General features: G+C 45.2%; 2 protein-coding genes across 13 annotated transcripts in view; both read right to left on the bottom strand.

Moving 5' to 3' along the window:
- Window positions 1–12,156, bottom strand: part of CPEB1 (cytoplasmic polyadenylation element binding protein 1) — a 55,477-nt gene extending 43,321 nt beyond the window's left edge. Inside the window, exons 1-3 of one of the 12 annotated variants that reach the window (XM_081170037.1) lie at window positions 11,994–12,156; window positions 7,616–7,790; window positions 245–433 (exon numbers count right to left, since the gene is read on the bottom strand). In XM_081170037.1, the coding sequence (XP_081026163.1) occupies window positions 245–433; window positions 7,616–7,688 (262 nt within the window). In that variant the 5' untranslated portion in view covers window positions 7,689–7,790; window positions 11,994–12,156. Of the gene's footprint in view, window positions 1–244; window positions 434–547; window positions 651–712; window positions 996–7,615; window positions 7,791–11,540; window positions 11,656–11,818; window positions 11,889–11,919 lie in introns of those variants that run through there. The other 11 variants (XM_081170040.1, XM_081170030.1, XM_081170036.1 and 8 more) reach the window with 11 other exon arrangements.
- A 4,710-nt stretch (window positions 12,157–16,866) lies between these two features.
- The window catches only part of AP3B2 (adaptor related protein complex 3 subunit beta 2), a 63,607-nt gene continuing 62,004 nt past the window's right edge, over window positions 16,867–18,469 (bottom strand). Inside the window, exon 29 of the mRNA XM_081169283.1 lies at window positions 16,867–17,461. Coding sequence (XP_081025409.1) covers window positions 17,311–17,461 — 151 coding nt within the window. The 3' untranslated portion in view covers window positions 16,867–17,310. The remainder of the gene's footprint in view (window positions 17,462–18,469) is intronic.

The raw sequence follows: 18,469 nt of genomic DNA on the forward strand, positions 1-18,469 counted from the left end.
TATCGCTCTCTATTAATTGGGGAGGGGGGCAGCTACAGTTTCCCTTCCCCAAAAGGTCTCACTTAGTGCCCCAATATTACTCTTGAGGGAATGGGTGCCTTAGTAAAACAATAATAATAATGTTAAGAAAGAAGCTGTCGGGAATAATGAGAACCTGCCGTTATGCCAGGGACATCTCCTGGTGACAAAGCTGCAAAAAAAGGCAATCCGGCAACTGTTGCTGTGCGTCAGCAGAGTCACTCACCAGACTGCAGGCTAGGCTGGGCTGCAGCATCCGAATCCTGGGAGCTCCATGGCCTGTCCCACCCTGGCTGGCTGAGAGACTGCAGCCCAAGGCACAGGTCAGTGGTGTCTGGGAGACCACGCGGACCTTCCTGCACAGAAGGTGGGAAGAGCATTCTGCTTGCTGCCACTCCCTTGGAGTCCTGGAAGTCTGCTCAGACAGGGGGAAGAAAGAAAGAAAAACACACACAAATAAAAATACACTCACACACGAGCTCGGGAGTTTAGGAGTTTTGCAGAGGGAGAAGCCCAAACCAGATCTCACGATATTCAGCAGCTATTATTCCTACAGATAGTGATGACATGGAGGGGTGGCGGGGAGGAGAGGAGCAGAGCACCAGATGGCCTGCGCCCAGACCCACGTCCACCCTCCTATCCCGCCGGCACTAGTGACTGGGCCGGCATGTGATCAGGCTCTGCTGATGCTTACCGTTCTGCCAGAGACGTCACTGGGCCATGCAATATAGCCACATCTTCGCTTACATGATAGAGGTGGAGAGCAAGCCTGCCCATGGGAGCCGAGGCAGCATGCAGGAGGGGAGAAGAGGCGAGGCCAGCGGACACAGTTAAACAGGGAGCTGTAGCTTAGCTCTGAGCGGGGAGGTGGCTGGAGGCAGCAGCCATCCCCCTCAGTTAAAGCAGAGCAGCAGAGGCAGCAGCACAGCGGCAGAGAGTGATTGTGTGTGTGAGAGAGAGAGTGAGTGAGAGAGAGATCACACTGTTGGCTTGGTGCTCTCCAGCTCCCCTGGCCCCGCCTCCCCACCCACAACCCCCAAAAAACCCTTTCGTCCTGGAATGTTTCCAGCTGCTGGCGCAAGCCCTGGAAGCAGCAAAATACAAAGCTTCACAATTCTGCTAGCATCGTCTGTTTGCTTTAAACTTGGCTGCCGTGAGCCCTCGCAGTCTCTGCATTGTTTACCGCTATGGGTAACCTTCAAATAAAAGAAAGATTCTGAGCTATGCGTTGGAAGGTGCATGCACACTTAAAGGGTAGTGGTAACAGAGCCTGACGTTCAAACAGTGCTAAGGTTAAAGTCAGCATCCCCCTGCCTTAATAATAATAATATAAAAAAACTATTTTGGAGGGGGGGACAGCCACACCCAAAGCATAACCTGTCACTACACTGCTTTCCCATCTAAAAAAAAATATCTCTGAAATAAATGGCACAGGGATGTAGGAGGAAAACGCAGTTATGTTTTGCAAGTCTCCAAATTCCAGCATAATGCAGAACAGGGTGGGAGCCAGACCAGAGAACCTTGTCTCCTTTGAAGCTCTAGTCATAAGGTGTTCCAGCAGTAACATCCTGCTCACACTGCCACCCACCTGAGATTTAACCGCTGGAACAAACACCAAAGAGCACAGCTACCTGGAATTGCTAAGAAATGGCAGTTTCATTCTCAACTTAAGACCAGACATGCTGCCTGAAACCCTAAAGGGGAGTTACAAAGCAGCCACATTTTTAGTACAGAATAAGGAGGAGGATCTTTGAGGATGCAAAATTAGCTTCTTGTTGAAATCATCCAGGGTTTTTTGGGGGGGGGTGAGGGGGAGACAGTCAGTTATCAGTAAACCAACCATCTATCATTTTTCATGGTCAAGTATTACATGAAGTCAACACCACACTTATGTAGTAGGCAGCTTGCATTTTATGCATTATCGCCTGATAAAATCCTTCCTCTCCAGCCCAGCAAGATTCTCCACACACAAAAGGACCCCTCCAATTTAGGGATAAGGCATTCGCTGCCTTGCATCATAACCACAACTCATGTTTTGAAAAATTAAGCTGTATTACACTTGTTTTGAGTTTTATTGTAAACGAAATTTGCAACGGTAGTGAGTTGCCCTTAGGATGCTAAATGAAAACCAAAGGTTGCTGGATCCCAGTATTCCTGACATTTACAGTTAACTATTCATGCATAACTTTGTTAACTATTGATAACTGATTACATTAAGTTTAGAATAGTCCTGTGTTTTTTTGCTGGTCTCCCACAGCTGTGGAATTCTTTTCTCTTCCCCCTCAGAAGTTTTTTAAAAAAACCTGATAGAATATTTAAAACCTTGTAATTTAGGTTGTCATTTGTTGGCTAAGATTAAATTGGAGAGATGTTATTGTAAATGGATCATATTGCATGTTATTTCCATTTTTAAAAAAGAGTGTGCTCTGAAAGTTTTGGGATAGAGGTGAATGCAAATTTAGGCTAGGAAGTCCTATTCTGGAACTCATGGGATTTTAAAAGCTATGACTTAAACATGCATGCTAGCTGGGTAGAGATTTTATCAAAACATTTGGGGGGGGGGGCTTGGATCAGTTGAGTGGCTGAATTGTACATGCCTTTAGAGTGCTTATTGCAAACACAGAACACTGATTAAGGATTCTCTATTAGACACAGCAGAGGTCTAAATACAATATTTAAAAAATCTGCACAAAGTGGCATTTGATGGGCAATATTGGTTGATACATTTCTTACAGAAGGGAGAAAGGGGAACACAATTCCTTGTTATCTATGTTTAGAATATGCCTAATAAACTATATGCTGCAACAGCAATGTTTAAAATGAGAAAATTGCTTGGGAAGGGCAGATGGTATAAGGCAGATTGTATAAAGTCCCTACACCCTGGCGGGCAACATTTAGCCGTGTGATTTCGCCAAACCACAGCCCAGAGGTGAAAGTGCTCAGAAGAACATCTGAATCTGATCACAGTCTGTATAATTAAAAAAAAAACATTTGTGGCTGTATTAGGATGCCACAAATGGTGCACTGGGCTGACCAGCGTTCAACATGACTTGGAGAATTTGTGTCCATGATGGAACTTCAGCATAAGGCTCCAAGTTTGAGAGCGAAACTGGTAATTACCTAAAAACTGGAGAATAGACTTAGTAGTGTGTTTGCTGCAGGTCCATGCAGGCACAGGGGGGAAACTCACATACCACGGCAGCACACAACTGTTTCCTAGGAGTTTGTTTTTAGCAAGAAAGCAGCAGTCTCATGGTTGCCAAGATATTCTTGAATGTGTGGGCAATGTCTGAAGTCTCAGAGCCAGAGGGAATGCTGAATAAAATTTATACTATTCCTGGGGAAAGAGTGAAAGGCAGAGCTTGGGGTGCCCTCACATGGCTTTCCAACTTTCTCGTGGTAGCAGAGTTATGCCAACTGCAAAGTATTGATGCAAACTTGCACCGATATCATTTGCAGAGTTCACAGTAGTCCAATTTTATCACTTGCAACTCTTCGGGTTGTATCAAATCTACTGCTAAATGAAAGTCACTAAGTGGTAGATTTGCTGCACTGGCAAGACGTCGTTGCACAAGGAAAAATTACATGCACTACCAAAGATGGCTGTGCAATGGACTGCACAGCTGTTTCACAACTGTGTTGGATTCCTTTGTTGTGCAGCCTTTAAACTCTGCAATCTCCTACAACGTTAGGTTACGTCCTACGACGTTAGGTTTGGTTTGTGTTAATAGCCTTACAGGGCAATCCTATGCATGTCTGCTCAAAGACCCACTGAGTTCAGTATATTCCACAGACTAGCTGCTTTCAGGCAGGAACCCTTTGAACTATGCCTACACATAAGTGCTACACTGCAAGTGTGGTATACAAGCCTATTCTAGAGCTATACTCTCAAGAACAACCATTTCCTTAAAATGCAGAGAAACAAAGCATATACCCGTATTGCTCACTCAACATGATCTCCTTTGCGGGAATAATAATCCTTTAATCTGAAATCCTGTTAAGCATTAATACTATTCTCAGAAAGGAGTAAAACTTAAATCTTTTTAACAAGTGCCAGCTTATTCCCTTGGAGAATAAAGCCCAATCTTCATTCGCTGAGGGAACATCTCAATCAGCTAGGTAAAGCTACGAATTGGGATTCTATGACTTTTTCTAAACCCAGAACTCACCCTAAAACTTCATATTTACTTTTGGCAATATAAGGGCCACCTTGTTTTTCCACTTACAAAGGAATCAGCATGTTCCACCAAAGGATGGAGGACAGACCTAGGCATTTGCTCAAGTAGTAGTAGTAGTAGCAGCAGCAGCAGCAGCAGTAGTAGTAATAAATAATAATAATAATAATAATAATTTATTTATACCCTGCCCATCTGGCTGGGTTTCCCCAGCCACTCTGGGCAGCTTCCAACATTAAAACATCAGTCATTAAAAACTTCCCTAAACAGGGCTACCTTCAGATGTCTTCTAAACGTCAGATAGTTGTTTATGTCTTTGAAATCTGATGGGAGGGCGTTCCACACGGCGGGTGCCACTACCGAGAATGCCCTCTGCCTGGTTCCCTGCAACTGCTATTTTATGTTTGAGCACTTCGCTTCCCAAAAGGTCTGTATTTTCCACTGTCCATAGTTATGAAAACCTGGACAAACATCAGTTATTCACAACACAGTAAACCAATTATTCTAAAACAAGCAGCTCTGTTGGTAGAGCATGAGACTTTTAATTTCAGGGTTGTGGGTTCAAGCCCTTCCAATTCTATTGTTCCTGTGCAGTACCACAGAAGGATGTGGGGAGGACAGCATGCCAGTCTACAGAAAACCAGGCTTCTTCTTGTAACTTTAAAACGATGTTTTTGTGATATCCCATGGTTGCTTAGTGGCTGTTTGTGGGCTGAGATGTCCACTTGGGCTAAGGGGTCCACTTGCCATGCTCATTTTCAGCCTGCCTAAAACACGATGGTTTCTTTAAAGGAGTCAAGATCTAGGGGAGAGGCTCTCTTAGAAATTAACCTGGTATGAGCTTTGGAAGCAACCCCCACCCACTTCTATGATTTTCAGATTGCAGGCTGAATAGTCCTATAAGCATTTACATCAACAGGAGCAGATGGTATTCCCCAGGTGTCTGCAGGAGATCAAGTGATATTGCTATGAGAATGATGCCAGGTTATAAATCCTTCAGAGGCTCATGGCAGAGAAGGCAGTGCCACTGGGATTAGCAATTAGTATGACTGGAAACAGTGGGTAGATGCAGCCAATAAATTTCACCAAGTCATGCCCACATGCTTGATGAGATGCCGCCTGAGCAGAACCAGTCAAATGCTTCATTTTATGAAAGAAGGCTCAGCTCCTGCAAAGCTGTTGTTCAACCTCCCAAGAAGTAATCCTCTTAAAATATTCAAAAGACCTTGTTAGCCCAGGTCTGGATTGCACAATCTGAATTTAACTTTCATCAAAAGGGTCTGGAGATGGCTACGGGCAGAGATTTAAGGCTCCAACAACAGTTTTACTGACCCAGGAACAGCATTTTCGGACGAATGCACTTTAAAGCTTAACTTCTCAAGGTCAAAAAACTGCACGCAAATTACTACTGTGGGTGTGTGATAAGGGAATTTACCACCTGCATGGTGGCGGGCTACAGTTCTATGTGCGCATAATGCCACCAACATTAGTTAGAAGAGATCATTTACATAATATAGTTACGTGTTTCAAGGTTAAGGCTGACCCAACAACAAATCCATACAGCCCCATAAAATCTGATACGTAATGAATGCTCTGAAAAGTTAGGGCCTTGAGTGCTGGAAAGAACCCATCTATTCTCTCTTTCTATGTGGGTTTTTTGTTCTGTCTTGCAGCAGTGAAGAACCTTTGGCCCATGGGCCAAATTATTATTTATTTTATTTAAGTTTATATCCCACCCTTCTTCCCACAGGAGCCCAGAGCAGCAAAAAAAAAGGGTGAAAAAACAAAAAAGCATACAGTATTAGAAGGCATCCTAATCTGGTCACCAAGGCAGGCTTTCTTTTTTTCCAAACCATGCACACCTGAAATCATGTGTTACATCAAGTGTGGAGCAGGGAAAGCCATGACTAAAAAGAAACAACCATGAACTCTAAGTACACTCTAAATTGATCCTTGGTGAGTGAGTGTTGCTGTTAAGTGCCAATAACCAGATTCCTACTGCATTACAGAATTCCTGATCAGAAACCATATGCAGCCAATCCCTGCCAGAGGTAGGACTTGCTGTCAGCATCAATCAGCTGATGGGTACCAAAAGCAAACCTTACAGGAAAACATTTCCTTTGCCAGCATGGTTTGATTTCAACCCACCTGGGCAGAAGGTAAAGGTAAAGGGACCGCTGACCGTTAGGTCCAGTCGCGAACGACTCTGGGGTTGCGGCGCTCATCTCGCTTTACTGGCTGAGGGAGCCAGCCTGCAGCAGTAGTAGTATATATAAACTTGGGGAAGGAAAACACTTCACCTGGCATTGCAGTGACATCAGCTAATGAACAGGTGGGCTTCCCCCACCCACCTGTTGAAGTGGCCTGGTACTTGCGTGCAGATTAAATGCAAATAATTGCCAAATCAAAAGGACCTAAGCAGCACACAGACCATTATCTGTGTCCAAAAACAGGATTTGCTATGGATAATTCACAGCCATCTGGATATTTATTATCTAACGTGTGGACCCAAGAAGGTCCACTGCCTCCATTTTTCCCAAACATAATGCAGGTAGAGATCATTGTTATTTCTGATAAAAATAACTTAATTGCTAATTGCTTTACTTATACAGCGAGGATGGGGGATTTTAGCTAAATGAGCATCCAGGGTACATCTTACATTTATTTAACTACTTGTGGAGCATTTTGTTTCTCTCTAAATACTATTACCAACTTTGGGCTCGAGCTTCAGGAGATTTATAAATCCCTGGCTGTTTCCTGCATCCAAATCCTCAAGGCTGCAGAACAAGACTCAGATCATTTTCATAGGCTTGCTCACTGTCTTTGGGTTAGCTATCTGTAGATTTAAGGACTAATTTACAACTAATTTAACACTGACTTGCCTGTTATACTGGCACATTCAAGAAAAAGAGCACTTCAGCTACACAACTACAATGTAAACTGAAGCTTTTCTAATTTTACAAAAACTATTTATGCCTGCAATTCTGATTTATTTTTTGCACTGCTCATTACAAGCACAAAATGAAAACAAATGTGTGCTTTCCAACCTCATCAGACAGGGCCAATTTTTAACCATTTAGAAGCATTGGGTAGTACCATTTGTTTTATTTTAATGATGGTGCACTTTGGCTTGTGTTTTAATGCAACAGTCTTTACCTATGGAATGGGTCTGGTCATGCAGCAGAAAGTAGGGAACAGGTGTGCTTGGGAACTTGAAGTTTACCCACAGTATCAGGAATATAATCCTCATCTGACTCTGCCAGCTGTTCCTCCAGATCGCACACCTTGCTACCAACTTATTTGCTAGCTATTTAAACCATCAAGGAAACTCACACATTGACTGTAAATATTACAACTCCATAGAAGCCCGCAGACTAACACGCCCCATATTTTAAAATATTATAATCAACTCATTAAGTCACCTGATAATAGATCTCTTTCTTTTGCAATGGGTGTTGTGCAGACTCCCTTGAAGTCAAGTGAGTTCCCCAGCATGCCGTTTATTTGTCGGAAAATCTTTGCGTTGCTGCACGTGGTCAAAGCTGGAACGTCACAGTTGTCCCAGCAATCTTTTATGGTCCTTCCAGTACTGTCCTTCTGGAAACAAAAGCGACCATATTAGCACCACAGAAGGGAGGGGGACCTTAGGTCAGAGACCCTGAATGCAGTCCTCCATGCCTCTCCATTTGGTCATTGCGTGCTTGTTCACATTTGGACTACTCTGGTGTAATTTGAATGGAGGGGATAGAGTAGTGTACAAGGAGCAACTTTGTGGTCTTTCCCATTCATAATAGCAGATGCTCCCTTTTGTGTTGCCCCTGGCTTTTGGTGTGTTGATTCTATGCCAATTACCGTATTTTTTGCTCTATAAGACTCACTTTTTCCTTCCTAAAAAGTAAGGGGAAATGTGTGTGCGTCTTATGGAGCGAATGCGGGCTGCGCAGCTATCCCAGAAGCCAGAACAGCAAGAGGGATTGCTGCTTTCACTGCACAGCGATCCCTCTTGCTGTTTTGGCTTCTGAGATTCAGAATATTTTTTTTCTTGTTTTCCTCCTCCAAAAACTAGGTGCGTCTTGTGGTCTGGTGCGTCTTATAGAGCGAAAAATACGGTAAGTACGGACAGTGCAGGAATAAAGATAGCTGTATACATACCTCAATTCCTTCTTTTAATCTCTACCCAGGAACTGCACAAAAGCACACAGGCAACTGTAAATTCTCAGCATACATTTTTGCAGTTTTCTGGTTTTGTACAAATTCAAGGGCCAGAATGTGCAATATCCAAGGCAGAATTTTTGAATTTGGTTTGCTTGTGCAGTTTTCTGGTTTTGGTACAAGTGTTTGGGATCAAGGGGAGGGAAATATTGCTCCATTAAGGAATGCACAGGAAATAGGTACCAGAATGGCTGGAAAAGGAATGAGAGCATTGAGGAAGTACTAAGTGTGGAAATAGGAAGTACCAGAATGTGACAATGGATCCACCCCACCCCAAAACACTGAAACAATCTGCAAGCCTAAATGGAGAGAACTGGAGCCCAATTTATCAGATTATCCCTGTACTGTACTGAGTTATCCCTTGTTACGGAAAAATCTAGGTGTGAGGCTGTTACAGTGGAAAGGCATTGAGACTGTTGTTTGAGAGTAACACCATGGGGACTATGCAAATTAAATGGAAACACAAACAACTGCAAACACACAATAAAACTCCGCTGCAGACAAGCTCCAAGACTCTCTGCCCTGTACCAGTCACCAGCTTCACACAACATCCTCAAGTGCTTTTGTCTGACAAAGGTTATCCTTGAACTGCCACCCTGCCTCTTGCCTGCCTGAATAGAGAGGTGTGAACACAGAAAGCCACCTTTTGACTTTTCTATGGCTGGAATATAGCCTACTGTACAAAGGCAGGATTCTTAAGAAGAGTTTGGATTTGATATCCCACTTTATCACTACCTGAAGGAGTCTCAAAGCGGCTAACATTCTCCTTTCCCTTCCTCCCCCACAACAAACACTCTGTGAGGTGAGTGGGGCTGAGAGACTTCAGAGAAGTGTGACTAGCCCAAGGTCACCCAGCAGCTGCATGTGGAGGAGCGGAGACATGAAACCGGTTCACCAAATTATGAGTCTACCACTCTTAATCACTACACCACGCTGGCTCTTAACCTTTGCTTTGCCTCCAGCTCTGCCTGCCACTAGGCCTGTCCCACCCCCCTCAAAGGGTATGTAATGCTTGGGTTGAAATAGATTACCCACCTTGGAACGGCATAATGAAATCGATGCCACAAGTAACAAATTTTAAGTGAACGCTTTCAGAATGTGCTTAAGGAGTCAGCCGCAAGAGCTTTGGAATCAAACTATTTGCGCCACACAATGGTAATAAACCAAATACTTAGCATACTCTCAAGTTAGCATTTCCAAGTTTGTGTGAGTGGGTGATTCAGAGCTAGGGTCATTTTTGCTTCCTGTCAATGTAGTCTTTTCATACCATTAATCAAATGATTCCAGTGTCCTCTACTCCACCAACCGTGCCTGCTCAAGGCTGCATCCTCCACACACTAACACAGGCACACAAATGTATGTTTTCAGATATTGCCAAGAAAAGACCTGGAGACATGAGGATTGCAGCTTGACTGCTTAAAGTGCAGCATATTAATAAAGCAGTGGCTGCAGATCTAAACTCGAACCCCATAACTCTTGCAACGGTTTCTTAACTTCTGAGACTCTGTGCTTGAGTCTCCAAAGCTTTCTGCACCATGAGGACTAGAACGCTTAATGAAATCAGGACTCAGCAATTCCAGCTTCTCCTAGAACACACTGCTGCAGCTACTGTGTGGTAATCAGCAAGCAGCACAACCACCAGCAAGGAAAAAACCTGAACACAGCACAGTCCTTAAAATATCTGTACTATCACAGAACACACCACAGACAGCCCTTCTAGAATCAACACCTAATAAAAACAACTGAGTTTCAGGCAATTGATTGAGGATAACACCATCTAGCAAGTATTATTCCTGACTCCACCACCCCTGTTCCTGAAGTTTAGGGCCAACAATGAAATACAAAATCAGTTAAGCTATCCAGCCTTTTTTTAAAAAAAGAAACGTGTACAGTGGTACATTCTTATTAAGTTTCATATGCAGTACACAAGCAATTTATTTATGCTATCAATTCAAGTATCCTCTCCAGTTACAATTTCCAACAAGCCTAAAACTACAGTGCCCAGAATCCTTTGAGGCAAAGAACGTGCCTCAAACGTGCTTTAGAAATCCCTTCTCTTTGCGGGGAAGTTTGAGCTATCTCACAATTTCTAGTCAGCGTCCACTAACTCACCTCCAAAGAACTTATTCTTTCTCTACTAGCAGAAAATGTATTTTTTCCAACATGGTACAAACAAACTGAGCGTTGGGTAGAAAAGTACTTCGAAGGAAAGCACGCCCTCCCCCACAAAACACAGGATAAAATAACTGAAAAGCCAAGCAGATTTCATTTAGTGGGTCAGAACCAGGGCTTTTTTTCGGCAGCATTTCACAAGAGCTCAGCTCCAGCGCCTCTCAGGTGAGCCCCATTACCATTATAAGAGAAGAAAGGAAGCGTTCATGTTGAGTCCCGGCACCGCTTTTTCTATAATAGCCCTGGCCAGAACCCATCCAAGCAATACCACCATTTTTATCATTTTGCTGTTTAAAAACTTCGTAGCGCAAGAAGCAGAAAATGGGGAGGAAAGATGTGCAACTTATTGCACGTGCGAAGACTTTCCACTCGAGTCCCACCTAGTTCAATGGCCCGTATTCCCAGTCATTTGCACACAGGTTTGCAATCTAGTAGCGTGCGCCTAGCGACGCCTACTCAGAAGTAAGTCCTGCTGAATTAAATGGGGCTTACTCCTAGGTAACTGGGGTTAGAATTGTAGCCTAATGTGGGGGGGGGGGTGTCCCACCGATTTCAATGGCCCGTATTCCCAGTCATTTGTACACAGGTTTGCAAACTAGTAGCGTGCGCCTAGCGACGCCTACTCAGAAGTAAATGGGGCTTACTCCTAGGTAACTGGGGTTAGGATTGTATCCTAAAGGGGGGTACTGCTGGGGGTTTGGGAAACAGAAAAGCGGGTGGGGCAAGAGAAGCGGAGAGCCAGCTAGAGAAAAACGAAACCAACGGGGGAAATGCAGACAGGCACGGATGCGCACAAGAAAAAAGGGAGGTAACTCCACGCCCGTGTTCCTCGGAATTAAGAGCAACTTCGCTTCTTAGAAAGCGAAGCCCATTAGTACACAAGCCGAAGTAGGGGAGCGGAAACGAGAGGGAGTGTTGCCGCCCCTATGCGTTCCCCTCTACACGGCCCTTTTATTTGCTTACGATAATAGTCAATATTCACGCTGAAGGTCGTGTGAACGCCGCCGCGCCCCGCTAAGGATCCCCAGGGCGACTAGCTCTGGGCGACTCCCAAACCGAAACGAGACACCTGCACTCGGGGGGGGGGGCGGAGAGCCAGAAGCCACGCGCGGCTCGAGCACGTGAGAACGCTGGGGAAGCCAGACCCGCCCCGGCCACCCCCTTCCTAGGCAGGCGAGGCGACGAGGCCGCGTCTCCCGCGCTGCAAAGCCCTTGGGGGCCCCCCGCAGCTCTCTGCCCACCCGCCGCGGTCACCGAGGGGTTTTTGCAATCCCCGCTTGGAGCCTCTCGCTGCGCCGCCGTTGCTTCGCCCCCTCCTGTCTCGGTCCAGCCTCGGACTCACCGGGACCGTAAAAGCCATCACACGGCAACCCTCTCGGAAACCCCGCGCGAGCGCTGCACGCGGGAAACTTATACCTGCGCGTCCGCACGTGGCTCCCGCTCCCCTCCTCCACGGGGCGGAGGAAAAGGCGCTAATTAGGGGGTCGTCGTTAAAAACAGGGAGAAGCAAAGCCCTGCGCGCGCGCGCGCGCGCTTCCCCAGGGGGTCGGGCGAAGCGTCGCCGGGTCTGCCCCACCCTCGCGTGCAGGAGTTTGCAAACGCTCCCTGCCCGCCAGAAGGGAGTAGTTTTCAGCACAGGAGGCCGGCTAATTAATCAGCCGTTTGCCTCAGTGCCTCACGTATACTTTTGCACGCTCGAATGGCCACGCAAAAGCTTAAATTAGATTTATTTTTAACTGCGCAACGCCACCCATAGAAATGCACCAAGGCTATCAAGCTAACCTGTTTATTTGGAAAGAAAACAACACATGCATATGTGCTTTATTCCGCTGCTGTCGGCCTCCCCACCCGGTGCAAGGCGGTTTGCACGACAAATTTGCAACAGCTGAGGGTGCGCACCTCGCTGATTTGGGAGCAAGACCCGCTGGATTCAGTAGGCCTTACCTCTGAGTAGAGGCTGCGCTGCAAAAACCTTCAAACGCCTTGCCAAGAACTCTCCGAAGCCAAACAAATAAAACAACTATGGTTTTTTTAAAAAGACATCTGAAGGCAGCCCTGTTCAAGGAAGCTTTTAGTGTGTGGTGTTTTTACTCTTGTTTTTGTTGGCACCTGCCCAGAGTGGCTAGGGCAACCCAGCATATAAATAATAAAAATAATATTATGAGGAAGCCCCTGCACGCGGGGACCACAGCTGTGGCGTCCTCCCAATAGCCAGCTAGATCCCTTTGGGAAAAACACGGGACCAGTGCTTTCTTTTCTGGGGGGGGGAGGGGACGCAGGAGTACGCATACCCCTAAACGTTTTGTGAATCTAACGGGAGAAGAAACTAAAATTCTTTAGAATTTTAGTTTCTTCTCTAGCACGGTGAATCATCAGTTCTGTTGCTACCCCGATGTCCATTTACTGTATTTAGTTTTCCCGATTTGAACTATAAAATTGTGATTTTCTTGAGTCAAAATGAAAGTAACCCAAACATATTTTTTTTTAGAAAAAAAGGGCTGCAAGGGACATAAAAGTAACAGGACGCTTCCCCTTTATCCCATCTCTCCCCCCCCCCCCAGCAACCAGTAATCCTCCTCCTGTGGAGGTAGACATTGGCTTCCTCCTCCTCCAGCAATATATCTAATGCCCTTCTGAAGCCATCCAAGTTGGAGGCTATGTGGAAGCATGTCTTGTGTGTTGAAGAAGTGCTCCTTCCGTCTCCTTTGCGTAGTGGGAACAACCTCACAATCCACACACACACCTCTGTTCATAGGAGCCAACTGCTGGGGGCCGATAAATAAAATGTTTGAGGGGGCCGGGCCCCGCCCTGCACAATCGATCACATGATGCGGTGCACACACACATCATCTGAATGGCAATGCCCATTAACTTTTAGGCAGGGAGGCCCGCTCAACATTTTTATTGCGGGGGGGGGGGCAAAGGGACCTTGGTTAAAAAAACACTTATAAACCAGTTAACCATCAAGGGGTGTAATGGAAAGTTGGCACGGCTAATTCCATAATTTGCTAGACTTTGGGGGAGTTTATTATTTTGCAGTTTTAATACAACTGCATGCAGTAGTAAATCAGCTTGCAGCCTACAAGCCAGGTGTCTCTGGAAGTCCTCTCCCCAAAACCATGGCAACTCCAACTAATACAACGCTGGCAGTAGCAACCTAGAGTCTCAGGCAGAGGTTTTGCACTTTACCTGCCCCCCGTTTTAACTTGGTGAGAACTAAGCCTAAAACCATCTACATGCAAAGCCTGTGCTATACCACTAGGCACAGAGAGCTTATTAAAGAGAAAACTACTGTAGTTGTTCAGCATAAATGGGCAATCGCCCTGTTCTGCTGAGCTGCACTGTGTGGTGTAGTGGTTAAGAGCAGTAGACTCATAATCTAGTGAACCGGGTTTGTGTCTCCGCTCCTCCACATGCAGCTGCTGGGTGACCTTGGGCCAGTCACACTTCTCTGAAGTCCCTCAGCCCCACTCACTTCACAGAGTGTTTGTTGTGGGGGAGGAAGGGAAAGGAGAATGTTAGCCACTTTGAGACTCCTTCGGATAGTGATAAAACGGGATATCAAATCCAAACTCTTCTTCTAAGCAGGGCCCATGGGATAGCTGTACCTAACCGTTCATTGCTGCTGGCCTCCCCCCAGGTCAGAGAGTACTAAAAAATGTTTTAAGAGCCTCAAAGGACCAGCCTTCCTTGCCTGCTGTGTTCTGGTGTCTCTCTCCTTCTGCAGCCCGTATTGTGCCCTCCAGGGATCATCATAGCAAGTGTCTGTTAGGCCTGGAATGGTTAGTTCAGCTTTCCTCATTGGACATGCTGGTTGCAGCTGATGGGAATTGCATCTGGTGGGCACCAGTTTGAGGAAGGCTAGGTTAGTTGAATAGTCAGTTTGATGAGTTTTTTTAAAAAATCCTTTGAAAGACTAACCACGTGCCCCATTTAACCGAGAAGCATATTTTATATTTTTAATACTAGCACAGGCTAAAGCTGCAGATGGCAAGATCTGCAGATATTGGAAGCATTCTCCCTTCTCTCACAACAGAAGCAACGTCTCTTCTAAGAAGATGATGCCAGCTACAAGACTATGCACAGCATCATAATTTCTGTATACAGTGGTGCCCCGCAAGACGAATGCCTCGCAAGACGGAAAACTCGCTAGACGAAAGAGTTTTCCGTTTTGGAGGTGCTTCGCAAAACGAATTTCCTATGGGCTTGCTTCGCAAGACGACAATGTCTTGCGAGTTCCTGCTGTTTTTTTTCCTTCCCCCCTTTTTTCTAAGCCGCTAAGCCGCTTATCAGCTGATCCGATCAGCAGATAAGCCGCTAAAAGCCGCTAATAGCGCTAATCCGCTAATCTGTCAATGGGCTTGCTTCGCAAGACGAAAAAACCGCTAGACGAAGAGAATCACAGAACGGATTCTTGGGTGGTGTGCTCAGAGTATGACTGAAATGCAACGGCAAGAGGCATTTCTGGCTTATGGAGGGCACTGCCGTCACAATGACTTCTTTGCTTGTGGCCTTCCTTTTGCTGGCACTTACATATCTGCCCTCTTGACTAAGTCTCAAAGGACTGGGAGTGGGAGAAAGTGCAGAGCAACATAATTTTGTCATCATCCAACTCAAACTGCTGCAAATCCGTTGGTATCCCAGATTGAAAAGGCAGTGATGCTGCACTGATTCTGAATTTCAACAACAAGCACACTTGGAACTTATTGTTGGAAAGGTTCCCCCCCCCCCAAAATGTTGCGGAGTACAGGCTATCTTCTGATATTTGCCAAGGAATGCTGTCAGGGATTCTGCCAAGCATATCCCTCCTGCAACATGGTGGCCAACGTTTTTGCACAACACAACCGCCAACTCCCTTTGCTTCTTCCTCCAACTTCTGAAGCATGTGAAAGAAACTGGCCTATGTTTGGAAACACACCAGTTCAAGAAATAAACTGTCACGTGAAAGAGCTTGTTTCAATATGCCAAACCTGCAGTTTATAGAAGTCCATGGTATGTATTATGAGAAATGTGGGAAACAGACGCTCATAGTGATAGCTTAGAACAGTGGTCCCCAAAAGGGTGTGGCAGGAGACGACAGCAAGTATGGCAGGAAGAGTCAAAGCCAATCAGTATTATATTCTGAGAATGATTCATGTTCTTATGTAGCTGCATTGTTTTATATCTTCTGGATGTCCCATGGTCGTATAATAAAGTAGTTGCATTCTATGTTATAAATAATCAAATACTGCTAGTTGTTATTTTTGTTTTCCAATATATTTTCTATAAATAAAAAAATTGGTGTTTTGCAAGCAAGTTTTTATTCTGAAAGTTTGGCCCAGAGAAAAAAAGTTTGACTGGGCTTAGAAAGAGGGACTGATTGAATTTCATGTAGCATTCATGAGTTTTGTTCCCCCTCCCCTCTTTTCCTCAGTTCTTGTTATAGAAATGAGTGCTTTATATCTGACTGATGCTGTGGAGAACTGGAGGAGACACAATAATTTTCAGAATATAATTTTTTAAACTATAATGTTGATGGTTCCTTTAAAAAAAAATTTGCCTGCTCCTCATGAACTGGCAGAACCAAAAAATATTCTAGTTTCCTTATAAATGGAGCTAACAAAAATGTAAAAAAAATAAATTCAGTTTGTCATTATTGCCTGAATAAATTATACTTTTAAAATATCAGACATGGTAATTCTATGGTAAATTTATATGTAATGCACTTTTTGTTCCTAAAGTAACGAAGTGACCTTTGATACATAAAAAATGTTTTGTTGTTGTTTTTTTTTAAAAAAATTCCCCCCCAAAAAGTGTTCATTCCCCCCGCCCCCAATTAAAATTAAAAAAAAATCCTACATGGCTTCAAAATATCCAGAAATGTTACATCTCTGTGCTGAATAAATAAGGTCAACTGGAGGAACCCCAACTAAGCTCAAGTTCAAGTTGTCCATTGTCATAAAGAAATAGTAAGAGTAGAAATGGGAACGGATTCTTATTTCATTTTTGGAAATAAGGTAATTTTTTTAAAACCCTCATCGTTTTGGGTATTTGAATAATGGAATAGCAACATGATGATTCCGGCAGATAGGTCTGCATATGTACCAATATTATATGTGCACCAATTGTGTTTTAAAAATACTATGGCAGTTGTTAGATCAACAGAAATCTCAGTCCTCATATACATGTGGTTTCTTGCCCTTCTGCTCTACATTGGAGGAGCCATGGAGGCTGTAATGGGGAAAGAGCAACAAAAGGAGATGTCTCAGGTTTCACTTTTGCCACCATACAGACGAGCCAGGAAACAGAATTTGCAATTCCAGGAAGAATTTTTATTGAACGATCTCTGCCCATAATAAATAGAGCCATAGAACAGAAAAACAGGGAGGAGACTCACTGCACAACAAGGATGGCAGAGTCACAGGGAATCTTCAGCATCCCAATAACCCGTTTCAGCCTTTCGTAACCTGGTGCCCTCCAGTTGTACTCCAAAAACTAGTACGCACCGGGTTACAAAAGGCTTCCCTAATGTGTTGCTGAGCTAATAATGTCTCTTATCCACATCAGAGGCTGCACCTTATTTTCTACCGTGGATTGTTTCCCATTGCCTGATCTCAGCTTTGACCTGTATTTTACATAGGGACAGGGAGACACACAACAAGCTGGGTGGAGGGAGACAGATGGCTGAGCCCAGGAAGGAAGGACAGCTGGATGACTGAAGTGGGTGTGATGACGAGAGAAGGAAGCATTCTGGTCACTGCGTCAAGGAGTGGATAATGTCCTTTACTAGCATGGTGCTAATCAACATCTTCTCGCTGTTGATAGTGAGCTGTGCCACGCTGCCCGCCTTCTTCTCCAGCATGATGAGGATGAGACTTCCACTGCTGACCGTCTTGGCGGCGAACCTGTTCAGAGGGAAACAACCCAAAAAGAAGGTCACAAGATTTAGTATGGTGCAGTAGTCAGAACAGTGTTTCTCAAACTTGGGTCTCTAGCTGTTTTTGGACTACAATTCCCATCACCACTGAACACTGGTGCTGCTAGCCATGCATGATGGGAGCTGTAGTCTAAAGATAGCTACAAGTTTGGGAAACCCTGAGTTAGTGCAATTTCCCCAGCCTAGTGCCATGTAGATCTTTTGGACTGCAACTCCCATCTGCCCCAGCCAGCATGGGTTGGGAGTAGTAGTTCAAAACAACTGCAGGGTACCAGGTTGGGGAAGGCAAGTTCAATTCCCCACTGTGAGTCCTGGAAGACCTGCTCCCTGCCTTGCAGGCCTTCCTCCACCTGACCTGGGAAGGAGGTGCCCTGATTGATTCCAGCTACAAAAAAACCTGAGGCTGCTGAAGTGGTCACAGACCATCTCAGCTGTCTTTTAGTGCAGATGTAGGTCGCTGAGCCGGAGTTTTCATAGGTGCCACCCACCCTGAACCACCATTGGCAGGATTGGCAGCAGCTATATTCTTTTGTTAATTGTGCTGTTGTGGCGCTGTGGGTTCAACCACAGAGCCTAGGACTTGCTGATCAGAAGGTGAGCGGTTCGAATCCCCATGACAGGGTGAGCTCCCGTTGCTCGGTCCCTGCTCCTGCCAACCTAGCAGTTCGAAGGCGCAAAAGTGCAAGTAGATACATAGATACCGCTCCTGCGGGAAGGTAAACGGCGTTTCCGTGCGCTGCTCTGGCTTCGCCAGAAGCGGCTTAGTCATGCTGGCCACATGACCCAGAAGCTGTATGGCGGCTCCCTCGGCCAATAAAGCGAGATGAGCACCGCAACCCCAGAGTCGTCCGCGACTGGACCTAATGGTCAGCGGTCCCTTTACCTTTAAATGTGCATTTTATATTTAACTTGCTTTAGCAATGTTTTCATTCCCGCGCCCACTTAACTCTGCTGTGTTAAATGTGTATTCTGTAGC

This window comes from Podarcis bocagei, assembly GCF_964188305.1.
Source record: "Podarcis bocagei genome assembly, chromosome: 14".
NCBI lineage: Eukaryota > Metazoa > Chordata > Lepidosauria > Squamata > Lacertidae > Podarcis > Podarcis bocagei.